At 49.6% G+C, this 25,369-nt stretch overlaps 1 protein-coding gene across 3 annotated transcripts; it reads left to right on the forward strand.

Annotated features, from left to right (window-relative positions):
• The first annotated feature begins 1,728 nt into the window (after positions 1-1,728).
• On the forward strand, positions 1,729-23,504 carry KIF3A (kinesin family member 3A). Of its 3 annotated transcripts, XM_075441563.1 has the most exons (19): positions 2,613-2,669; positions 3,022-3,304; positions 4,632-4,776; positions 5,019-5,103; positions 5,533-5,638; positions 6,390-6,529; positions 7,432-7,629; positions 8,004-8,178; positions 9,909-10,010; positions 11,620-11,691; positions 13,583-13,591; positions 15,193-15,349; positions 16,216-16,396; positions 16,702-16,812; positions 17,595-17,720; positions 18,831-18,884; positions 19,022-19,090; positions 19,588-19,712; positions 20,246-23,504. In XM_075441563.1, the coding sequence occupies exons 1-19, from the start codon at positions 2,628-2,630 to the stop codon at positions 20,292-20,294; spliced, it is 2,229 nt and encodes a 742-aa protein (XP_075297678.1). In that variant the 5' UTR covers positions 2,613-2,627; the 3' UTR covers positions 20,295-23,504. The 3 variants fall into 3 exon arrangements, with proteins under 3 accessions (XP_075297677.1, XP_075297678.1, XP_075297676.1); XM_075441562.1 differs by lacking the exons at positions 2,613-2,669; positions 11,620-11,691; positions 13,583-13,591 and adding an exon at positions 1,729-1,810; XM_075441561.1 differs by lacking the exons at positions 11,620-11,691; positions 13,583-13,591.
• Positions 23,505-25,369: the final 1,865 nt, after the last annotated feature.

A 25,369-nucleotide genomic window follows, 5' to 3' on the forward strand; every position in this document is an offset into this window, starting at 1 on the left:
GGAAGGAGGCAAATCTCAAGCTCTCTGGAGGTCCAGGGCACTTCATGGCAAGTCTTTGAGCCAGTTTCCCCGATGGGAGCCGCTGTCAAAAACAAGAAGAGAATGATCAAGCAACATCCCAGCTCCCTGTACCAAGTATGATTTCCTCGCGTGATGCCTTTCCGACGTTGAGTTGGGAGCAGCCACCCAACTGTCTTTTTGCAGACAGAGCAGTTCCATCGTACACTTCTCCAGGAGGAAGGTGATGATGAAAAGAAACACGTCAGCAGGCTGGACAACAGCGCAGGCGAGCTCCTTCCTCCCGGGCTGTGTGAAGGCCTGCGCCAGCAGCCGTGGGTGAGCAGAAGCTGTTACTCCCTTTGCCTTGTTTCACACATCCAGCTCTCCATCTGCAGAGCTGTTCAGTTGCAACCCGTTCCCTGATTTCAGGTTTCTGACAAATGGAGGTCTATTATTTCCGTGTAAAAGCTGGAAAATGACTGTTCTTAGGAGGTTTATTAATTGCCAGTTAACAGTTTTCCTTAAAGCCGTCTAATCTCTCTCTTGCTGCCGAAGACAGGCAGCAGGGACCCTTTGGAAATACCGCTCTCCAGACTGAGCGCGTGCTCCCATGAAATAAGAATATATCCCTGTATAATACCATGTGAGAACCAAGCAGTGAGAACATCTCAGCCTGGAACGCAGTACTTCAGTGCTGACATTTTGGTGCCTCTTTAACAGCAGAAAAAAAAGATGTTACTGGAAATAAAATTTCTGCTCTTCTTTGGAAAGAGGTGGTGGATGCGGGCTTCCCCATCAGTGCTTGCTGGAAGCTCTCACACCGTTGCCTCCGCAGCTCCACCAAAACCCCAAAACTGTCCTGCGCTTCTGCAGCTCCGCGACGCGCCCGTCCCGCTGGATGCGGGAACCGCACACGGCGTCGGCGCTGGCCGCCCCGCGACGTCCGAGCGCCCGGACCCCACTGCCCGGAGCCCTTCAGCAGAGGGACCGCTGGGGGAGGTTTCATGTACCCGCTCCGGGGCACCGAAAAGTTCAGCTTTCTGGGGCTGGAAACAAAAAATGAGAATTAATTCGGAGCTCACCCGCGTCCTGGGAACGACACCGAGCGGTTCCCGCACCGCCGCCGCCGCCTGCACAGCCCTTCCAGCCCCGCACCGCGGCTGGGGGCGGTCGGCGGGGAGCCCCGACCCGGGGGGAGAGCCCCGATCCCGGCCCCGGTACCGGGACCAGCCCCGGAGCCGGCCACCCCCGCGGCAGCGGGGCGGGGGGCGGGGCCGCGCCGGGAGGGGCGGGGCCGGTGGGCGGGGTGGGGGCGGGGCCGATAAGATGGGCGGGGCCTCACGGCCCGCTGCCACCGCGGCTGCGCGGAGGGCCCGCCCAGGAACGGGGCCGGGCGCGGGGGGGCGGGTGTCAGAGCCCTGTCAGCCCCCCCGGAGCCCTGTCAGCCCCTCGGGCCCTGTCAGCCCCCCCGGAGCCCTGTCAGCCCCCCCCCGGGGCCACCGGGCAGCGCCGCCCGCCCCCGCCCCCAGGCAACTCAATCGAGCCGCAGTGACACCAGAGGCGCCCCGCCCTGCGCCGTTACCATGGCGACGCCCCGCCCGCCCCTCCTCATTGGCTGCGGTAAGGCACCGACGAGCCGGTCGGGCCCCTCCTCTCCCCTCCAGCCATTGGGTGAGCGGCCTCTGCAGCGCTCGGGGATTGGCTGCGGGCCGGGGCGGCTCGGGGGCGGGCGCAGGCGCGGTGCTGTTATTGTCCCGTTGTGCCGCCCGGCGGTCGCTTCGCGCCCGGCGCTGCTGCCGCCGCCATGCCGGTGAGCCCCGGGGCCGCCCGGTTCCCTCTGCCCGTCGCTGGCGGGAGCCGCGGCGCCTGGCGGGGAGGGAGGGAGGGGGTGGGGCGGTTCGGAGGCCCCGCGGCCTGCTGCTCCCGTTCCCGCCTCGGCGCGGCAGCCGGTGGCGCCGTGGGGTGGGGAGAGGCGGGCGGCGCGTGCGGTCCTGTCAGGCCGAACGAGGCCGGGGGAGCGGCGGGGGGGGGTCGGGGGGAGGCGAGTCCCGTCCCCGGCGGGCCCTGGCCGGGGGAGCGGCGGCGGGGGGGAGCCGGGGGCCTGCTCGGGGCCTGGTGTAGCCTGCGCGCTGTCGCGACTCGCGGTTCTGTTGCCGGTCTCAGGGGGACGGGACGGGGCGGGGGGGCCCCACACCGAGGTGAGCCTGCTGCGCTCCCGGTGCTCGCTGGGGTGACGGGAGCTGTTTCTGGCCCCCTGCGGAGGCTGGAGGGGGACCGGGGCGGCCGGTGGGAGAGGCCCTTGGAAACGGCGGCTGTGTCTTGGTGACATCCGCGGGAGCTGCTTTGAAAGCACCGAAAGGCCCAGCCGCAGCGCTTGCCACCGAGGGCGGTGTTTTAGGTTTTCCTAGATTAGATGGATTTTAGATTTCCTTAGCCAGGAGAAGCCTGTGGCAACGTATTAATCAATGGTGATGAAGATCCCTTCCAACCTGAACTGTTCTATCAGAGGGTTTGTGAGGTTTTGTCATACAGCGCTTGAGTTCTCTAAACAATGAAGATTCAGCAAGTAAGCCGAAGCTGATGACTTGACTGAGTCCCTTTCAGGCAGTGCTTGCTGGTACCTGCTGATGTCATCCGTGAGGTTTGAGACTTGCGTGGTCAGTGTTAAGGTAAAAGGATGGTGCGGCTCCACCTCCTTCCAGCAAACTGCTTGCAGATCGTTTGCAAGCGTGAAGCTGTTTCTGGAAGAAATTCTTGGATGATACTGAATGTGAAATTCTCAGGTTTTACTCCATGAGTTTCCCCATGAGCAAACAGAGGAAGATTGCGTTGACTAAGTGTACATTAGTCGCTCACTTTTAATTAAAAACCAGTTCTGGTTTTAAATCCCCAGGTCTGTGATCCTGTGGAGAGGTATGCATCTGCTGGAGTTGATTCAACAGCATTTGTGCTTAAACACACAGTGTGTTAACAGTAGCGTTACAGCCTGTGTATTTGTTTTGCTTTTTTAAATAATTATAGATCAACAAGCCTGAGAAGCTGGACAAGCCAGAGAGTTGTGACAATGTCAAGGTGGTTGTTCGATGCCGGCCTCTTAATGATCGAGAGAAAGCTACGGGCTACAAAATGGCAGTCAGCGTCGATGAAATGAGAGGAACTATAACTGTTCATAAAACAGACTCATCCAATGAGCCTCCCAAGACATTTACGTTTGACACTGTATTTGGACCAGAGAGTAAACAGCTGGATGTCTATAACTTAACTGCAAGACCTATTATTGACTCTGTCCTAGAAGGGTACAATGGTAAGTCCCTTGTCTGAAGTCAAGGATCCCATCTCCTATTCTTTGCATTGTTAGAGTTCCTGCTGATCTTATTTAAGGGAGTTTCACCTGCTGAGGGCTGTGGCCCTGTATTGTTTCTGTTGTGGCCTCTAACTTTAAAAAAGCCTGGAGGTACTTGCTGTTCTGAGTACTCGGTGGTTGTACCCACTATGATCATTAACAGTGGGAGGTCGGTGATGAACAAGACTCACCCGAGGCGAATTAGCTATATGTTTTGTTCTTTATCTTCTGTTTGCAAAAGATATACACTTTATCTCATTATCAGAATTCTCAGCGGCTCTTCACTATACAATTTCAGTAACCAGGCAGCTGCCACGGTCCTGCAGTAACTAGGTATGCATACCAGACTTGTGCATATAACTGCTGCGTCTTCTCCTCTGAACTTTGCTGTTTTAAACTCAGGTGGCTAGTTAAACACACCTGCCCTGTCCCACGGAGTCGGTTGCTTCCTGTGGCTGGGAAGAGTGTGACTGCAATTTGTGTATGTGTCTGTTGTGCATGTAAATGTATTATGTAAAGGAAAGCAGGTGCTTGTAAGGAAGCAAATTACTGCTTTCCATAACAGTATGCTATAAGCAACAACAAATTACAAAGTTTTTAAAGGTTTGTAAAATGCCTAATAAGCTCTTGTGCTAACATGCCCCGGTTTCAGCTGATGAGAATTCAGCTTTTCCGAACTGCAGTGTCAGTGACTTGACAGTCAAAACCTGAGTGTTCAGCAGGGCTAGGCTAGACTGAAGAACCCTGTATTTCTGGAGTGCCAGAGTCTGGGACCTCATTAAATTTTCTGGATGTCCTCAGTGCAGGCTGATTATCTAGCCCAGATTGTAGCTGCTTCTGCAGGTTCAGAACCGGGCGCGTGCCGTGGCCTGCGTTGTGGAAGCCTCACTCTGTTTCTGCTGTGGCTTAGAGCACTAGCAATAGCTGGTTTTGCAGCTGGAATATAATGATCTTCCTCTAATTGACCATGTTATTAATTGGGCTTGCTTTAGTTATTTGTGTGTGATCCCTACTAGCACTCCATCCTTCAATCACTCTGCACAGTTAAACCAAGCTGATTTTTTCTTGGGTATCTTGCAGGCTGGATGAAACAGTGGCTCAGCCCTGTTTGCTGTGGTTGTCCAGCATTTCTGTCGCTCTTGCCTTGTACAGTATCTGCCCGAGTGGGTGGAACATTTCAGCTCCACAATAATAGAGGTGTTTAGTGCTAGCAGGCTAAGAAGGGATGAAGTAAAACTGCAGTTAGCAACTTCTTAAGAGTCTGTTCATGTATCTTCTTATCCTTCAGGTACTATTTTTGCATATGGGCAGACGGGAACAGGCAAAACTTTCACCATGGAAGGGGTCCGAGCAGTTCCTGAACTTAGAGGCATCATTCCCAATTCCTTTGCCCATATATTTGGTCACATTGCCAAGGCAGAGGGGGATACAAGGTAAAACAGCTTTTCTTCACTGCTTCTGTCTCTTGTGGGCCATCTGCAGCTGGAGCCTGGCCTTGACAAAGGCAGCTGAGATGGTACCTCTGGCCCTAGCTGAGAGACTCCTGCTTAGGCAGCCCCTGATGGGGTAGCAGGATTGTGTTGGTACATCACTGCATTTTCTTTGCTCTCTGTGGTTGTTTGTTGGACTTCAACAAATGCCTTGCTAAGAAAGCTGCCCAACTGTTTGTCTTCAGGTTTTTAGTTCGTGTGTCTTACCTGGAAATTTACAATGAAGAAGTGCGGGACCTGCTAGGAAAAGACCAGACACAGAGATTAGAGGTGAGCCTGCTGTTCTGAGTGTGATGTTTGTTTTGCAGCAATGAGCAATGTTATATTTCAAAGACTAGAGAAGCACTTGAAGGGAAGTGGGAGGTTGGGCTCCTCAGCATGTGTACCATTACTGTTAAGATACAGTAGCTGGGTATCGCTGCTGATGTCTCTGAATCTTTTCTGCTTGGTCAGTTGCCCAGTGAGAACTGGCTGTTCCATCCGAGTGGGTTTTGTACCTGCAGTTCTAGAAAGACTGCTGAGGGGCCTTTGGGGTAGGAATTGGAGGTTGGAAGTCACTGTTGCCACCAGGGGAATGTTGGAGTGCTTTATGTGCAAACTGGAAAGCGGAGGAGTAAATCACTGTACTGTTACAGTACCACTGAAAATTGCTCCTGGGGATCTCCTAAGGATGCTCAGTCTAAACTGTTTCTCTCTTAGGTTAAAGAGAGACCCGATGTGGGAGTTTATATCAAAGACCTTTCAGCGTATGTTGTAAACAATGCAGATGATATGGACAGAATCATGACTCTGGGCCACAAGAACCGTACGTAGCCTTGCTGTGGGCAGGTTTGTAGCTTGGACAGAACAAAGCTCTCACGAGACTGCAGTAAGAGGTCCTAGTGCTGGAAAGGTGGCTCAGCTGAGCAGAGCAAAAGGGATTTCTCCTCCCAAACCCCTTTTGGGCAGGGGCAAGTAAAGAAGGCTGTACCTCCCACATCAGCCAGTGCCGGGGGGAACTGGCAAAAGGGAGGATGCAACAAGGGCAGTCAGCACTGTCAGAACTGCTGCTGTGTGTCTTGGTCCCTTTCCCTCCTCGGTTCTGATCAGGATGAACAGCTAGTCCTGAGCTGTGCTGTGAGTGGGAGGTGGTTTGTGTTTTCTGGAAGGCTTCTTAGTTCAGCTTGGGTCCTTTTATGACCTGAAGTTCTGATTGCTGTGTTCTTATTTCTCGAGATACAGCTGTTTTAAGGGATCAGCCGTGAATGCCTTAGGCTGCTGATCTTTGTAGCCTTAAAGAAACAGATGAGAACTATTGCTGCTCTTGGGATGGGAGTCTGTGGCTGACTTAGAGCTACAGCAGTCTGTAACACTTCTGCTAGTCCAAACTGGAGATGTGCTGCAACTTCCCTGCCCAAGAATACAGTTTGCTGCAGAGTCTGAGCGTCCCACTTCCACCTTCTGAAACAGGGTTGGGTAAAGAGGCAGGGGATGAGTCTCCTCTGAGAGCAGGAAGAGTGTTACAGGAGCCTGTGATTAACGCTGAAGACATCACTGCTTTTCCTTTCTTCTGAAAGGTTCTGTTGGTGCCACGAACATGAATGAGCACAGCTCCCGTTCGCACGCCATCTTCACTATCACTATTGAGTGCAGTGAGAAGGGGGTTGATGGGAACATGCACGTGCGCATGGGCAAGCTGCATCTCGTTGACCTTGCTGTAAGTAGGACCAGCTGGGTAATGTGTGGTGGGCCTGGCTGCTTGTGTCTGTGCTGCCGAAGGCACAGTGAAGGGCATGTCCCTTGTTTCATGGCTGAAGCCCAGCTTCTGCTTGATGCCTGACTTCTGTGAAGTATTCATTCACTTGGGGGCTTAAATCAGAGTGTACCAGGAAGGGCTGTTAATGTGTCTGGAGTCTGTCCCAGGAAAAGGTCTCTCTTGTGTGTCTAAATTAATTATTAAATGGAGAAACTACACTGGAAAGAGCTCTCTGGACAGCAGAACTGCATCTTTGCAAGAGGCTTTTTTTTAGAGGGTGACGATGCAGTTCACTGCCTGCAGGCTCCCTCCCTCCGTCACTCACTTTGAACCGATGTAATTGTGCTGGTGAAATGTGGCTCTGCCCAAACCTTACAGTGGAGCATCTTTCCTTGGAGAAGATGGAGGAAAGGGGAGACTAAAGGCATGCAGTGTCTGCGTGTACCTTTATTTAGATGATGTATGTTTTAGGTTGCTGTGTGAAACTCTAAAATAAATGCGCTGTTGCTTTTCTCTCTTGATCTGCTGGTGGGAAAGGCTGGAGGTGGTATGTAGCAGCTCCAGTTGAGGTACCTTGTAACTGCCGACTTGCTGCTTGTAAAATTTTTGTTCAGTGGGACAAAAATCTCCATTTTCCCAGCTGTATTATTTTGAGCAATCCAGAATTTGCTGGCATTGAAAGCTTCAGTGAAGATCTGTTTGACTTGTCTCTTTGACAGCGTCTGAGGTGCTTAGCCAGGCTCCCTAATAATGGCTGAGGTGGTTAGTGGTGTGGCTGCCAGCAAGACTGCAGGTGCAGGAGGAAGGAGATGTGTTAGAGGATCTGTTGTGACTCCTGCTTCTGCCTCCTGTTCCCTTTCCAGGGTTCTGAAAGACAGGCGAAAACTGGAGCCACGGGGCAGCGACTGAAGGAAGCGACTAAGATCAACCTCTCTCTTTCCACACTGGGGAACGTTATCTCTGCGCTGGTGGATGGCAAGAGCACCCACGTGCCCTACCGCAACTCCAAACTGACACGGCTCCTCCAGGATTCTCTGGGGGGCAACTCCAAAACCATGATGGTAAGCTGAGAAACGCCCTTTCCCGTGCCGGCTACCGAGCTGTGTTTTTGCGGGGGTAGCATAGTGACTTCGCCACGAGAACAGCCTGGCGTTTACCTCTTCAGTTCCGAGCTGTTTGTTTTATGTGGTTTTTCTATCTTTTCTCTTTGCCTCTGTGCAGATGAGGTTCTAAACACAGTGCAAATGTAGACCTGTGTGTGTAAGAGCAGACAGAAGCTGTGCTTGGGTAGCCCAAAGCAGCTTTGTTGCAGAGGAAAGCTTGGGAAAGAGCAGCGGCGTGAGATCGGCAGCGCTGGGGATGGGTCCCTGGGGAATTACTTGTTCTGGGCTCTGACGCTCTGTCCTCCGGTAACTCGGTCTTCCGTGTGTCACAGTGCGCAAACATTGGTCCAGCGGACTACAACTACGACGAGACTATCAGCACTCTCCGGTACGCGAACCGAGCCAAGAACATAAAGAACAAGGCCAGGATTAACGAAGACCCCAAGGATGCCTTGCTCCGCCAGTTTCAGAAGGAAATCGAAGAGCTGAAGAAGAAGCTGGAAGAAGGTGAGGGTGCCCTTCCTCCCAATGTGTGCCCCTGTCCCGGTGCTCAGTCAGTCTGAGCGGCCTTGGCTGTTTGAAGGTGTCCGGAGCTGCCCGGTGTGCCGGCAGGGGGCGCTGTGCGCCGTTGCGCCTGGGGGCGGGGCCACCAGAGGCGTCGCGGGGCGCTGCCACGCCCCCTAGTGGAAGGTCCGGCCTCGTCCCTGTTTGAGGAGTGGGGCGTGTGTTTTTCGGGGGAAAATTGGAGCAGATTTGTGGAGCTAGAGCTGGGACTGGCTTCTGCATAATGAACAGAGACACAGAATGGTTGGGGTTGGCAGGGACCTCACAGACCACCCAGTTCCACCCCCTGGCCATGGGCAGGGACCCCTTCCGCCAGCCCAGGGTGCTCCCAGCCCTGTCCAGCCTGGCCTTGAGCCCTGCCAGGGAGGGGGCAACCACAGCTTCTCTGGGCAGCCTGGGCCAGGACCTCTCCACCCTCACAGTGAAGAATTTGTGTCTAACCTAAATCTCCCCTCTTTCAGTTTAAAGCTGTCACTCCATGCCCTTGTCCCAAGCCCCTCTCCAGCTCTCTTGTGGACCCCTTCAGGCACTGGCAGCTGCTCTAAGGTCTCCTTTCCTCCCAGCAGAGGGGTTCTAGCCCTCGGATCATTGCTGGGGCCTCCTCTGGCCCTGCTCCAACAGCTCCAGGTCTGCCCTGTGCTGAGGGCTCCAGAGCTGAATGCAGGACTCCCGGGGGGTCTCAGCAGAGCGGGGCAGAGGGGCAGAATCCCCTCCCTTGCCCTGTGCCCACACTGCTGGGGATGCAGCCCAGGGCACGGATGGCCTGCTGGGCTGCCAGCGCGCATTGCAGGGTAAACAAGAAGCTTTTTTAAGCCCTGTAATTTCATGGCCTTATGACACTATTAATCCATCAACATGGAAGGACCCTGCCAGAGGGATGCTTACTGAACAGTGACCTTGGCACAATGTAGCTCTCCAGAGATGCTCACAGTGCAGAACAGCTGTAGCAGTACCTCCAGCATGGCTTGCCCTTTGGAGTCTGCCCTGTTCGGGAGAAGCAAAAATGGTCAGTAACTCTTGAGGAGTTGGGAGCTGGGTGTAGCTGTTTCATCCCTGGTGGGCTGAGGGTAGCTTCTTAAATTTTAGACTCTAAGCTACAGAACAAACAGCCTTGAGTTTGCTAATGTTACTGGGAGGCCAGGCTGTTAAATGTTGCGTTCTATTCAGTCTGGTTTCCAAACTCAGCCTGAAACATCTGAGTGTCTGCAATGGCAACAATAATAAACACTTGTGAAACTGGACATTTTTCTCCATTAACAGCCATCTAGCTTCATGTATCCAGGTGTCCACTTAAGTAGCCAGTCTGTGAGCTTTGTTCATATGACCATTTTCTCTTCCATCTGAGGTAGAAAAGAAGGTATGGGGACATCCTTCTAGGAAAACTGTAGCTTAACGCATCAGCAGTGCAAGGATGTTTTATTTCCCTTGAAAAGCACCCACTTGAGCTTTAATCTACACACACTGGCTTCACAGAATTAAATTGCTTATCTTGATTTTTCTGTAAGTTTCCTGAATGGCAGCAAGCTGTCTGTCTGCTCAGCAGTTGATGACTTCTGCAGGTGCTCGTAAGCTGATGCCAGATGCTGCCGGGCTTGGACAAATGCTGCTGTCACAGTAACAGGCTGATACGAAGTGAAGCAAAGCGCATCAAAAAGCACACTCTTCTGTTCTAGGGGAAGAGATATCTGGTTCTGAGACCAGTGATTCTGAAGAGGAGGATGAAGATGATGATGGGGAGATTGGAGAGGATGGGGAGAAGCGAAAGAAACGGCGGGGTAAGTCAGCAGAGATTTCTGTCAGTGCCACCATGCACCTCTTACGCAGAAACTGGTGTCAGAAACTGTAGCCAGAGCTGGGAGGGGATAAATGGAGTCACAGAGCTGCCCTATTGCCGCTGCAACTATCATGCCTCTCCTAGAAACGAAGCTATTTGGTGCCATCTCTGTAGGTGGACAGCTCTGAACCTGTGTAGTGTCTGCTTCCACTTGGGTAGTTGCGCTTGTGGTAGCGTTCCCTTTTGTGGTGGCTCCCCAGTTGCCGCAAGGTGGCTGTGTATGGCTTGTGACTGGTGGTGTGGAACTTCCCCTGCTCGCAGAGGTGGGAGGAAGAAGACACCAAAGATCAATGGTAGGCAGACGTGGTTTTTTATAACCATGGGAATGGTTGGAGGGGAATTTTGGCTGTGGTTTAGGCAAAGGATTCATCCGTCTTATGGATGTTGAGTAACTGACTCTTCTGGTGTCCTATTTTATGTTGATAGAGATAAAACTTGACCTGTGGGTGTCTGTGCGAGCTGCAAAGCTGAGCGGGAGCTGCACATCCCTTATTTGGGAGCGCTCTGGAAATCCTGTGTTGAAGTTTGCTTTGTCCTACGTCAGTGTTAAACTGCTGTGTAACATCTAAAGCCCAGGGGATGTTGCTGAACCTGGAACTGCAGGTCACTGTGTACCACAGGATGGTGTGGCTTCCAGGGAGCTTGCCGTGCCCCTAGCACCTCTCTGTTTCTTCATGGGGAGCAGAGAGGTCCAGCCCTGTGCTACACCTCAACTTCCAGCTTCTCTAGGAAATTTATTTTGACACTCCAGCTGCCTTCTTGTCCTGAAGCACCCACATCTGTTTAAGAAATTGCTGTTAAAGCATTCCTGCTTTCGATGCACCCTCTTCATTTTAGTAGCTGTCCAAGTAGTTGTAAATGACCTTTGTCATGCATTTGATAGCTGTAACAACTTCATTTTTTTTCACCTTCTGGTAATTTCTAGAAGCAAAAAGATTGACCACTGTCTCCATCAAAAGCCAAGTCCTGCCCAAATGTCCTCCCAGGAGGGAATCACTTTCAAAATGCTGCTTGAAAGGAGTAGAGGGCAAATAACTGACTTATTCAACTTCCAAACAAGCTACTCTTAGCTAAGTTCCCTAAGTAAGGGTGCTGCCTGGCAGTGGTACGTACCGTAGCTGTCCCTGTGTAAGCTGATTCTGCCTTCTAGAGAGAGAAGCACACACTGCCATGTGCGTAAGACTGGAAGGGACTCCTGGTCACTGAATCCTCTGCTACTGCAGATACCCACAGCCTGCTCCACTATGATCTGGTTTCCTGTGCTGTTGTTGCTTGAAATGGAAGCTGCCTTGGCATGCTGTTTTAAGCTGTAGGCTGGTTAGGATGGGTTTTAACTGAAGTGTCTTTCTGAGCATGCTTTTTGTGCTGGGAAATGGTGGCTTTGCAAGCGGAGTCTGGTGGGGGGTCCTAGCAAATGCTCCCTAATGGGAACTTGTGCCTTTTGAACCAGGTTGCTGGCCCTTCTGGGTTTCTTTCCTTTAGAACTAACTTCCCATCTGCATGTTTCTTCCTCTCTGGGTTTTTCTGTGGGACGCATTTCTGTTTTCCAGGCAGTAGCAGCAGCAGTAGTTCAGACTCCACATGCTCTGTCATAGAGAAACCTCTGGATAAGTCCTTCACTAGTGAGTGGGAGCTCTTAAGTCCTTTAAGCTTTGGCCTTTCCATAATCTGTACACTCCATTTTGCAATGCTGCACTCTTCCCTGCTATGCCCGTTGGAAAAATAAACTGGAACTTTCAACTCTGCTAAAGCATGCCTTGCCTTTGCTGCTTCCACGCTTGAAATGGTTGTTCAATGTGCACATTGATACGTGAGAAAATAGAAAGCAATTTAGTATGCTGTTTGAACAAGATTTAAAGACAACTGAGAAACAATAGCTTAAAAAAACCAGTTTGCAACTTCCGTGTTAAACGCTTCCTCCAAAATATCAGGAAAAAGCTGAACTGACTTTTTTTATGGGAGTTGCTACAATAGGAGTTCATGAAAAGGACAGCTAGGCAGGTGAAATGGGTTGTGCTGTGTTACGTTGGACTCTGCCTTCTCAAAATTAGTTCTGGAGAAAGTGAATGGAGCAGTCCACAATCAAGCAACATGAGGTTTACACTTGCAAGGAAAACATGGTAATGCTTGGTTGATTGGCTTTATTTTGGCAGACACTTAAAATCCTTGGTGGTGGTTGGGTTTTTAACAACTGCCCCATGACATCAAGTGGTTGGTCACTGTGGGACCTAGTTCAGAGGAGCAAGGGATCCAGACTTTGGTCCAGCAGTGAGGAAAGTCTGGTCTGCTCCTGGGCAGAGAGAGGGTTCTGTCCCTTTGAAAACCCTGCAGTCAGTGATGACTAAAGAAACAGTTCACATCTCAGGACTTGGCTTTTAGGGACTTCACCCACTGTTGTGGTTATCCTGTATAGATGCAGTCCTCTCTCCTCCTCTGTGGAGAGTCTGGAAAGTGTTGCTACGCAGTTACACTTCAATCAAATTTATGCTGGTTACATTAGTGGAAAGCGTCAGCTCAAAGTGTGGTAGGGTCACAACCTAAGGGAGACCTTTGGTGGGTCGTATGATGGTGGGCTTGGAAATCTGCTTGCATCAAACTTGCTCTTTCAAAGCTTGCTTGAAACCTGAATGTTGTATTTGGATGAGGACAGTTAATAGCAAACTGCTGATGTGGCAGTGGCCGGCTGAGTCCATCTCCTGCAAATTTGGAGACAGCTCTGTTGTGGAAGTTGCGCTGGACTTCTGGTCATTAGAAGTGTGGCTCTGGCTTGGGCTATTAACTGTCCTCGAGCGTGGCCCTTTTGCATGTGGTGTCTTTCATCATCCCTTTCCTGTCCTGCCTTTTTTGCTGCGCTTGCTTGAGTAACCAAAGCTGGCTATATACCTCTATGGAAGCATCAGTTACTGCAAATTAACCTACTAATACCCTCTGTAATTAAATGGAGAAATCTTGTGCTGAGACTCCCTGTGTGCAACTGTCATGTATCTTGCAAAGAATTGGCTTGGAAACTTGGTTAAAACTTAGAACAAGTCTTCTGTATGCTAATATTTTACATGTAATGCTACAGAACTGGCTATCTTGAGCGGGGGGCGGAGGGGGGGAAGCATGAAGTCTCTTACTGAAGAAGAAATCTACCCCCTTTAATTGTTTTGTAGGGCATGATCTTTGCGGCAGGCTGATAATGTTACATTTAGATTCTGCATTGCATTGAATGGGCAGAAGAATGCAAGAGCGAGCTGAAGATTATCCTGGATATGCAAAGCACCCTGAAGTACAGAAACTTTCTCTGCTTTAGCATAAAATCGTGATGCATTAATGTTTGCTCTGATGGAGTTTTTTAGTGATGGTGATCCTGTGTTTTTTACTCCAGAAACATGCATATAAAATTAATGCTTGTTCTGATGCTGATGATCTTTGTCCAAAGTGATCAAAGCAATAACATGTTTTCTTTCCTCCTCTTTTATGCATATGCTGCCTCTCTGTGACTTGCTTTCTACTTCCTCTTAATGCAAGATCAAGCAGGTTGGTGTAATTGCTTTCCATCTCCTTATAATACAATTGCAGAGCTTGCAAAAGGGTCTTACAACTTGGTTTAGTTCACCTTTTTCTCCTAAACTAAGAATATATAGGGCTGCCTACTAACAGTAAGAAGCTTTTATCTGGCTTATCTCTTTTTGTATTATGATGTCTGTATAGCACTTTCAGAAAGCTTCTTACTCAGACTAATTAGAGATTTTTTCACCACAGATCCAGAAATAAGTGCTTATCTGATTTCTGAGTTTAGCAGATGGAAACTAAGACATAGCTTGCTATAGTGCTGAAGTCCTTACCTTGCCACAAACCTGATTATATTCTGTTGTGTACATGAACAAACATGCATACAGATACGTACGTATGTGCATGCATGTCTACAAATACAGTGCATTTTGTCTGTCTGCTAGAGGTCGTGTGTGTAAGTAAAGCTGAATGCCGTGAGGACTGGAGGGAAGGGGAGCCTTTTATTGACCAACTTGAGCATGTTCTGACCATACACATTATGTCATGGTGGAAAGCAGTCCCTTGGTGGCTGATGGCTTCTGTTGGATTCTAGGCTTCTGGATTCTGTGGGAGGGTGGCGGGGTTATGTCTGGAGAAGAGCAAAACAAGAAAATGAAGGATTTGCTTATAGTGAATAAAGGGAGACTTGGGACTTGTGGGAGACTTGTGGATTTGAGGGAATGCACTGGGCTGTCTCTCACTCCAGAATAACCCCCAGGGATCTCTATTCACCTGCCTTAGGCACTCTTGAGATTACAATTAAAGCTGACTCAAGACTTGTGGAGTGACTTCCAACAGCAGCAGCCTCACGCTTTGTTTCAAAGTTGCAGGTTTTTGGGTCCAGCCCTTCAGGCTGATAGGCTCCATGAGTTGCTCTGGCAACTTCCTTTGTAACCCTCCATGAAATGTACCTGGCTTGCTGTGATAGTAGTTACACTGTAAAGGCAGGATTGAGAAGTCGCAGCAACCCTCAGTGCTTTCAAATCTGCGGGTGGTCACTGTTAGATAGATTGAATACCATCAAAAAGTTTCTTTAATTGCCTGTTTTTTTCATAGGGCTGTTGTGAATTTCCCTAGTCTCTGTATTTTTATAGCAGTACGTTCTTAAAGTATCTACGTGCTGCCTTTGCAGTAGGTAAGCCTGTAAGGCGGGCAGTGCACGAGGGGTGTGGTGGGGATGCTAATCTGAAATTTGACTCTACATAACTCTTGGTAGTTTAGTTCTTGTAGCTGCAGTCTTCTGTTCTCCTCCATTTGGGCTAATCTGCGGAGTTAGAACGTTGGAGTTTCCAGCTCAGGCTTCTCTTTAGGCAGTGTTCCTTCTCCAACTGTTCTTCGTATGTTTTCCATTTTGGGGGCATTATGTTAGTGTTAGTTATACAGCACTCTTTCTCTGTAGCAACTGGTGACAACTGGTCAATGTTAAAACAGGATTTGAAAGACTGAGTTGTGCCCAGCTTGGAGCTGACATCTAAATTAGTTTTTGTGAAATGCTGGTTTTGGATCTGAACTTGGTAAAAATGCTGTGATGCAGAGGCTGTCTTATTTTTCCTTGAACTAATTTGTTTTCCCTATCTTTTCCAAAGGCAAAAAGAAAGTTTCCCCTGATAAGATGGTAGAGATGCAAGCAAAGATCGAAGAGGAGAGAAAAGCTCTTGAAACTAAGCTTGATATGGAAGAAGAAGAAAGAAATAAAGCCAGAGCTGAACTGGAGAAGAGAGAAAAAGACTTGCTTAAAGCTCAGTGAGTACCCTGCTCTGAGCAGTTCGTGTGGTTGTGTGGGTTTTTTCTGCCTGAATCTAGAGATCAGTTATGGATGTCTGGAGATGCATGGTGAGGTGCCTGTCAGACTGTGTATGAACTTAACATCAGCTCTTGCTAGTGTCAAAGCGAGAGGAGCTTACTCTGCTTTCAGAGTTTAGAGCAGATAGAAAAGACAAACTTTATCCTTTTGCCACTTCTTCTCTGGAGACTTTAGTTGTGCAAGATAGCCTAGAAACATAAGTGAGTCCTTGAAACCCTGGAGACCTGTGAGGAGCTGTACTCCTGTACCGCTTGGTCAGTGGGCAGTAGCTGTGTAGCAAGCCAGGTTTCCTGCAGCACACCATCACGAGCATGCAATTAATTCTGGGTGTGGGGTTCTCCTCTCTGGAGCTGAAAAGCTGTGGAGATCACTGGCCCATGCAGGTAGGACTGTCCTGCTGTCAGAGGCTGCTCCAACAGCAGCCAGCATTCCTGCTTTGCCTCTCAGCTGCTCTGCCTTCATCTCTGTTCACTCGCTTCTGTTTCTGCAGCTGCCTCTGGGCATTGCTGTGGTGGCAGGGCCTTGGTAGCCTGGTAATATTGCTGGTGCCTTGCAGCCCCTCACAGAGGGAACTCACAGCACAGAGACTTCTCTGCTGACCTGGCTTTGCTCGCAAGAAAGCGGTGGGAGCTGGAGCTCAGGGAACTCCCTTTATATTTGCACTGCCTCACCCCCACTCAAGCCCTTGGCAGCAAGACAAGTTTTTCCAGCCCTGTGAATGCTGTCTGGGCTGTAAAACTGAGCTGGACCTGCTGCCTTGCGCGCACTGTGGGATGGGAAGTTTTACACTTACCTGTCTCGCTAGACAAGAGCACCAGTCCCTGCTGGAGAAACTGTCTGCTTTGGAGAAGAAGGTGATTGTGGGAGGAGTGGACTTGCTGGCAAAAGCAGAGGAGCAAGAGAAGCTTCTAGAAGAATCAAATATGGAACTGGAAGAGCGAAGGAAGAGAGCGGAACAGCTTCGCAAGGAGCTTGAGGAGAAGGAGGTGGGGTTATGAGCTGCAGCTGTCTGAAAGCAGCAGTGGCAGGACACACCATGTTGTGTGCCTTGGCGTTGCTCACGGGGGTGAAATGTGGCTCTGCTCTGGAAGCACAGCAGGAGCTAACTGCTTCAGAGGCCACGCGTTGGCAGTGTCATCACTGTGGGTCTGAGCCAGCCTGGCTAAGCCGGGTCTCCAGGCCCTTGGCAAATGCTTTGTTTTGTCAAAGTAGCTTCTCTCGTTCATACTGTTGCAGGTAATTTCTTTGAGTATGTTAATGTGTGGGTGTCTGTGTTAAATCTTGCACACAGCAAGAACGCTTGGACATCGAGGAGAAGTACACTAGCCTCCAGGAAGAAGCACAGGGGAAAACCAAAAAGCTGAAGAAAGTTTGGACCATGCTTATGGCTGCAAAATCAGAGGTTAGTGTCTGAAGTTCTGAAGTCCTCAGCTTGTGATGGTGTGAGAGACTATAGCTGGGAAGGGTAAGCATCAGCTTGGTAACGCTGGAAAAAGTGCCGTAGGTTTAGAAATGTCTGTGCTGCACATCTGGCTCAGGTAACCCAAAGATCTGAGTCTGGTGTCAGAGCTTCACAGGGGTGTGTTGTAGAGCTTTTCCCCAAGCCAGGCTGAGGGGATATGTGTGAGACCCCAAGATATTCAGAACTTCTGTTCTAGAAATAAACTTTTTTTTCTTCCCCTGAACTTGTTTGCTGGCAGCTCAAACTCCTGCTTTGCAGCAGCCCAAATGCTCCCCTGCTCTTAGCTGTCTGTCTCTTCTGCCTGTTGCCTTTAGCTCTCCCTCAGTCACGCTGGATCAATGTGTCCTTTGGCTGGTATTTAGAGTTCCTGTTGCATAAAAAGTGCGTTTTGTCTTTGGAGTCAGAGATTTTCCTTGAAATCTTGCCAGGGATATAACTTGTCTGCACACTCTTCATCTGCTCTTAGCTGGTGCGGAGCTTGGACTGGCAGAAGGCCAGTTTTGTTTTTATGAAACTGAGAACTTAATGCTATTTGTAGCCATCTCTGAGCTGGAACGTTGCAGCGGGTTTATTCTTCAGAGAAAAATATTCTAGTACTTATAAACAATGAGTTTGCTTTCCTCTCCCCAAAACCTCATACAGGCAGATGACTGTTCTCTTTTAGGCTGTTACCATGTCTTAAGCTGGCTCTGATGCCTCTCAAATGCCTGGTTTGTCTTCAGATGGCAGATCTGCAGCAAGAGCATCAGAGGGAGATTGAAGGATTACTAGAGAATATTCGGCAGCTGAGCAGGGAACTTCGTCTTCAGATGCTCATCATAGACAACTTCATTCCTCAGGACTACCAGGTAAAGACACAACCTAAGCCTGTGATGTAGGGCTGAGCCCTCCAGCTTTTATCCTGTCCGACCGATGGAGTGAGCTGGCTGCTTTTCCCTTCGTGAGGCGCTCGGTGAGCGGATTGACGCTTGTCTGCTAAGCTGTAGCACAAGTGAGTGCTCCGTGTTGCTGTGAGCCTGTTTGCTGTGGCTCAGCTGAGCAGGTGCAGCTTGGTTGTGTTCATGTGTTTGTGCTGTTAGCTGGATTGTTAGAACAGGGGACGTTACACTAGGAAAAGACACTTTTGTCAAGTGACTTGTATAACCTGGTGGACTTCTGCTTGAAGTTCAGTTGGAAGAAGAGCACAGTTAGGGGGTGCATTTGGCTCCAAAACCAGTGCAATGATGTGAATGAGTGCAGAATGGCTTTGTTGCATTTCTCGGGGGTTTTGATAACTTTGGCAGCAATTCCATGGTTATGGAATCTGTTTTAGGGAAGCAGTGTATAATGTGTCCAGCTTGTAAGCAGAGGGATGTACCGATCTCGGATATCTTGCACCATGTTTTCCTAATGGTTAAAAAAAATAATCACATTCACCATGTATTTAACCAGTATGTTCACTGTGTGCCCATGCCATGGGTCTGTTCAAAACCTATTTTTTCCACTATGCTTGAAGTTTTTCTTAGTTATCTGATATTAATATGAATTAGTAAGATGGAACTTGGAACTCTTCCCGTGTTGTTTTCTTCTTGACCCCGATGTTCAGAAGATTCATGATGAGCTTAAATATGGTACATGCTATTTAATAGAAAATATAAAAGCTATTTCCCTTAGTCTTTTGAGTTTTCCATGGTAAAATGTGTTTATTGCTATCCCAATAGCATTGGCATAATGGGAAACCCATGCTGTAGTGGGCACTCCAGTGCATACAATTTGGGAGTGGTGTTTTTTCTCTCTGTAGTCTTCAGTGTAAATAGAGGTTTTTGAACGTGGTGTGGCTGGCCTCATAAGAACAACTGGGAATGGTCAAGACTGTTCCCGAGCAGCTTATCCAGGCCTTTAGGGATGTATGTTCTGGAGAATGCATCTGGAGTGTAGATTGTGCAAGTCTAATGATTATTGCTCTAATCTCTTTCTAGGAAATGATTGAAAACTACGTTCACTGGAATGAAGACATTGGAGAGTGGCAGCTGGTAAGCTGGCCTGCTGGCTGATGTACAAGCTAACGTTAGCATGAACTTCTGAGGAAGGAGTTTAATTGAGCCCAGAAGTAAATTGATAAAGCTGTAGTCAGTTTTAGACTTTACTAACAGACCTTTCTTCCTTTAAGAAATGTGTTGCATATACAGGAAACAATATGAGGAAACAGACGCCTGTCCTGGATAAAAAAGAAAAAGATGTGAGTGACTCTTTATAAGCATGTATTGCACTGCAGAGGTGCAGGGACCCCTTCCACCAGCCCAGGGTGCTCCCAGCCCCATCCAACCTGGCCTTGAGCCCTGCCAGGGAGGGGGCAGCCACAGCTTTTCTTCCTTGGATGCAGCCCAGGGTCTGGTTGGCTTTCTGGGCTACGAGCGTACATTGCCAGCTCTTGGCCAGCTTTTCATCAACCAACATCCCCAAGTCCTTCTCAGGGCTGCTCACAGTCCATTCCCCACCCAGCCTGTCTTTGTGCTTGGGATTGCCCGGACCCACGTGCAGGACCTTGCACTTGGCCTTGTTGAACTTCATGTGGTTCACACCTCGTGTTCGTACCTCCCTTGTTGTAGGGAAACTGTCCAGTTTCCATCTGATTCTCTTTTGATGGGAGGAGCCTTTCTACTGTTATAGAAGTGCTGTTGATCAGTGTGTAAAATTATTCTGATGGTTTGGGGTTTTCTGGTTTTTGTTCTTTAGCCCTTTGAAGTGGACCTTTCCCATGTTTACTTAGCTTACACTGAAGAAAGTTTGAGGCAATCTCTGATGAAGCTGGAGAGGCCGAGGACCTCAAAAGGAAGATCCAGGCCCAAGACGGGTAGAAGGTGAAGAACTTTGGAGTATCTATACGTAATGGGGGATTTACCCAGGGGAAGGCTTAAGTTTGTGCATGCAAACTACCGAAAGTCTTCAAACACTTGCCTAATGAGTAGACAAAATGCTAAGATTTTGCACGGTATGAAGTTTACCGATGCCAAGCGTGACAGAACCAAGCTGAAATCTCTTTACTACAGTAAAATCTTGTCCAGGAAGACTTGTCTGGGGATTTTCCTGGTGCCCTTTTGCTGCATTCCCTTCTGGCTTCTTGCTTTATTTTGCTGTGTTCTTTGGTTCAGGTCAACATCTGATGCGTTGACAGTGCATTTACTGTTGTTCCTGGAAAGTAATGTGCTGTTGGGGGAGATTTCAGCATGGGTTTTCTTGGTTGTTTTTGTTTGTTTGGTTTTGACAAGTGCTTGAGGAAGAAGAGTCACACTGTGTACTTTTGATTTGAAATGTGGCTGGTCCCTGTCTTTCCTAGGCAGCCTAATGATGTGTGTGGTGTTATTTTCCCCTTTCCTTTCTGCTCTCCAAACAGAAAACGTTCGGCAAAGCCAGGAGCCGTCATTGACTCTCTGCTGCAGTAGGTGTGACCTGTTCAGAATTGCCATAAAAAAAAATCAATGAGTGTGTAAGATTTGGCCAGAATATGGAATTCAAGAGATGGCACAGTTTGATATGGCTATAAAATCCATGCCTTGCTGGTATGGAGCTTTATTATATAAAAAAATATTTTTGCTTAGTTGCCCATCTATTGTATGTTACATTAACATAATATTAAACTGGTATGTGTGATGGTTGTGAAATTCCGTGTGTTAAAAGTGTTGTGCAGGGAAACTGTTGTTGGCAATCCTTGTTTAAATGTCTAGAAAAGAAGGGTTCTAGATGTGTGCTCAAGCGCTAGGCATGTTAGCTCAAAACGGTTGATGAAATCCTAAAGTTTAAGGCTGGTAAATCTGATTTATGCCCTGCTTTGCACATAACTGGCAGCTTTCACTATTGTCCTCTGTTGCACTGATCTGTGTTGGAATGTGGTTGCTGCAAACTTTTGAATGAAGAGCATCAGCTCCTTTTATTTAAATATTCCTCGCTGTGGCTGTTAACCTGACCGTATTGTGTATCAAATACACAGGCCTCTTCCCTGCTTTTGCTGTCCTGCTGTGCAAAGTGAGTAGGTGGGTAGGAGAAACACGAACTACAGAAGTCTGAGACTTCTGGGAGGGGACCATGCTCAGTTTAAGTGCAACAGAAAACAAGCGTGTGTCGAAGCAGTGCTTGTGTCTTTGCCCATTTGCGTGTGGTCTGCTGGCGCTGTGGAGAGGGGGAGGCCTTTGATGCAAAGGCAAAAGAAGGTATTTTTCCCCCTTTTAAGGCTGTATTGCAGCATTGCTTTGGCTTCTTTTTATGCTTCTGATACGGAATTTTTTAAATGTATGTGAATTCTTTTGTAATCTGAACAGCAGAGATAATTTAAGGGGAGTGCTGTGATACTGGGACTTGGCTTCAGCCTTGGGACCGTGAACATTGTGGCTCCTCTTTCTCATCCCTGGCTACAAGGGCACAGAGCACTGCTCTAAACTGAGGGTGAATCGGACTCTCCTGTGTTAGAACAGGCAGGAATTGCCCAGTTTTCCCAGATGGGTAACATCCCCTGAAATAGCTGGTGCTGTTTGTGTTCCTGTGTCGGTTGTATCATCTTGGGCTTTTGGCTGTGCTCTGAGAAGAAGAAAATTCTGCTCTCTGATCATAACCATTTATTTGTGGTGGCTGCTCTTTTCCTTTGATATTTATGCTGCTAATGGACACATATCACTTTAGTACGTTGCTTTTGTCACAGAAAATGCATCTGCTTTGGGTTGTGTGTGCTTTGTAACTCATGCCGGAGCACATCAGCTGCGGGCATCTGAGCAGGTCCCATGCCAGGGTGGTGGTAATTACCTGTAACTTCGTGTAATCGTAGCGTTACCTAGAGGTTTAAAAAGCTGTGATTAGTAGTAGGAGAAATTGAGTCCTTCAGCATGACAAAGAACGAGACGGCTCCTTAGCTGTCCTGAGTACTTGCTAGTAGCTGCGTTTGCAATTATCAGAACATTCTTGTGAAGTACTCGGAGTAGTTAGAAGTTGGTATCCCCTTTTTTGCTGTCGTGATGCATAACTGGATGTATCTTGTGACTCTAACAGGTCTGTAACAGGATCTCTGATAGTTAAAACTGGTCTTGTAAGGGTGTATTTTGCTCTGGAGATATATTCAGTGCTACTCTAAATGAGTTGTAAGTTTTTCCCTGTTTTTTAAATGTGTTTTTCAGGATCATGACCTAGGAGAAGAACATACTGCCCTCTGTTCTGGGGGGGAGGTGTCACCTCTAAGTTCATACAAGATCTGGCTTTGTCACCTAAGTTCATACAAGATCCAAACACTGGCATTTGTTTTCTCTAGCCTAGTGATTAGAGGTCAATACTCGGATTTTTTGTCTGACCTCAGCTGTAGTTGGTTTTGCTCTGGAAGCGCTGACCTTACTTTGTGCTTGGATAGGGTTGGGGTATCTCGCCTTACACACTGCTCATCGACCGTGGCGGACAGACAACAGCTCAAACTCTGCCTTGCCACAGGCCCGCTGTCAGTTTGCAGTCCCCGCAGGTAGGTGCAGGGGTTGGGCTGTGCCAGGTCTCAGAGCCAGGGATGGCGGCTGCATTTCCCTTCGTTACGGCATCTTGTGCTAAGATTTGTGGGGTGATCTCTTTTTAAGGGAGTTTCTCCTGAACTGTGCTTTCAAAAAGACTGAGAATTCTTTTGCCTGACAGACATCAGTGGCTGAAAGATACTGCTGTGAACCATGACACTGCATTTGAAATATGTAAAACTTGACTATAAAGGCGTATGCTTTACGGTTTGATTAATGGTAGTGCTGCTGCTGAAAACAACAGTATGCTACATATTTGTGAGCCTTGGGGCAGAGAAAACCCTTAATAGATATCTGCTTGCACACCTTTGGCAGGTTGGAGAAACTGGCTGTGATCTCCTGTTATGGGGGCTCGGAGAACGCGTCGTCTGCTCTGGCGAGAGGCCTTCATTGTAAGCGGAACGCTAGCAGGGTCCTGACGTTCCGTCAGCTTGGCTTGCCGTGTAGCTGGGGTGTTTGTTGGGGTGCTGGGAACTTTGTTAGCAGCAGGGAGTCTGGCTGGCAGGTTTGCTGTGTGGGCCCTCTCGGTAGCCCTGGACAAGCTGCGGATGTCTAAGGGGTCCTCAGCACGTTTTAATGAGGAAGGGGTTTGGTTTGTGTGGGTCTTTGAGAGCTTGATGTGGCTGTTCTCCCAGGTCAGCAGGTGCTCTGTGGTCTGTGTCAAACTCTGTGCTACCAGAATACAGGTGGTGTGTGTGCTCATCTTTGCATCTTGCTCCCAGAAGATTCCCCTCATTCCAGAACATCGACCTCAACATTGAGGGTTTTGAGGCTTTATGTTGTTTAATGTTGTATAAATGAATTATTTCATATTTAACTTGTTCCTTATCCTTGCTTTAAGAGGAGGGGAAAATTAGTCCTTAGTGCCTTTCACTGACTTACACTGTCTGCACGTGTCCAGCTTTCACCTTTCTCGACGGTGCCGCTTAGCCAGGCCTGTATATAGGAAAAACCGCTAGCCTGTGTGTATAATTTGTCCTCCTATTTATTGGTTTTCTAACTCTTATGTCTGACTTATTCTTTGTTTTATGATTAAACTTTATTAATGACACTGTATATATCAGTATTGTGTCCCTGGAGCATGCTCATACCATGAAATAAAATCCTTGGTTCCTAGTTCCGCCTCTGCGCCTGTTTGAAAGAACGTGACGCGTACGGCACCTTCGCAGCGCGGCCGGGTCGGAAGATGTGGTGGGAAGGGTAGGTGGGGTGTCCACCAGGCTCTGGGGTGCGTGGTGCCTGCTGCAGGGGTTAGAGAATCGGGTTTGGGGTGCGTGGGGACCCCCGTTGCCGAGCTCCAGGGCAGCAGGCAGCAAGCTCCCGTGAAGAGGTGGACAGGGCAGAGCGGGAGGGTGCTCTGCAAGACTCCGGAGAGGATCGGTGGGATGAGGCCGGTGTGTGGATCATGGATGTTCCGTCTGAACATGAGGAAGAACTTCTTCCCTCTGAGGGTGACGGAGCCCTGGCCCAGGCTGCCCAGGGAGGTTGTGGAGTCTCCTTCTCTGGAGATACTCAAGACCCGCCTGGAGAAGGTCCTGTGCAGCCTGCTCTGGGTGACCCTGCTTCGGCAGGGGGGTTGGACTAGATGACCCACAGAGGTCCCTTCCAACCCCTACTATTCTGTGATTCTGTGATTCTGTGATTCTATGTGCCCCGAGGGGCTGATGAGCCCCTCATTCAAGCCCACCCTTTGCCCGGGGTTGTGCTGAGCTGCCCCGGGGGGAGAAGGAGAGCCCAGCTGAGCTGCAGCAGCTGCTTCTCCACTGAAATAGCTGGTGCTGCCCATGCTCTGCCTCTTCTCATGTACGGGCGCTGCGAGGTGGTACAGCTGATGGGGAGAGGGCTCCTCACACTGTTGGGGCTCCAAGTGTCCTTGTGCTGCGTGGAAACCTGTCCCCACCTGCGTTCATCACGCAGACGGTGTGAATTTACCTGCAGTAGCTGGAAAAGTTCAGCGCTGTTTCCTCTGCACAGACGGCGTCGGCCCGCGGCGCGTGTCGTCCCCTGGAAGGCGTTTCGGGCTGCTCACGCAGCAGGTACCAGGTTTTTGTGGTCTGCGAAGTTCGCTGTGACTCAGCTGATGCGCGAACCAAACCCCGCGCTGTCCTGGGACTTTCCAAAGCGCTCTCCCACGCTGTGCCAAAGTTGTGAAATGGTAAACACCAAAATACCTGCCGGGTGCCAGTCCCTGGGTGCTGGAGGAAGGCTGCAGCCACCCTCCGGCTCTGCCGCAGCCAGGAGTCACCCCTGCAGCGGTGCGGTCTCGCTGCCTGGTGCTGTTCCTCTCGCTGCTGTTGCCTCCTTGCTCCAGGGCCGGGCTGGAAGCGAGGGGGGAACTGAGGGGCTGCTGAGTGACCGGCCTGGCTGCTCCCTTTTGCACTTCAGTGCATACTCCTGAGCTCTCCACTTTCGGAAACGGGCCCTGGTGGTGGGCTGGCTCCAGGTCTGGCTTCTCTTGGGCTTTTTGCTCTGCTTGGAGCAGATTTCTGGGTGTTAGCACAAGCCTCGACCCTGCAGCAGCACAGATGACTGGTTTTGGCCACTCTGGCCAGCACCACCCTTGTGCCCGTGGACTCTGTCCACTGTAGCCCTGCGTATTTCTTGCAACTTCTGTGGCAAAGTAACAAAAACGACTTCTGACTGCGCGGCTTTAAACCCCCCCAGTCCCAGCTAGGAACCTGTTGCTGCTCTGCTCTCTCAACTCTGAGCCCTGGCTTCCAACCCACTCAAACTTGCCCCTTTGAGCAACCTGGGTAGAAAATACCTGCCCTTTCTGCCCTGCAGTTTCTTGCTCTTGCTTCTGGGCTGCCCTTGGGAGAGGCTGAGCCACTTTCCCCCAGAGCTGGGTGCTCCTCGGCTCCTGGGTGCTGCCAGCCGTGTCCCAGCCCCGTGCTCCAGCAGGCACCATCCTCTGCCCTCCAGTTCCTGGCCAAGGACCATCTTGTGCAATGCCAGCAAATTTAGTCCAAAAATACATTTAT

Source organism: Opisthocomus hoazin, chromosome 22 (assembly GCF_030867145.1).
Source record: "Opisthocomus hoazin isolate bOpiHoa1 chromosome 22, bOpiHoa1.hap1, whole genome shotgun sequence".
Classification (NCBI taxonomy): domain Eukaryota; kingdom Metazoa; phylum Chordata; class Aves; order Opisthocomiformes; family Opisthocomidae; genus Opisthocomus; species Opisthocomus hoazin.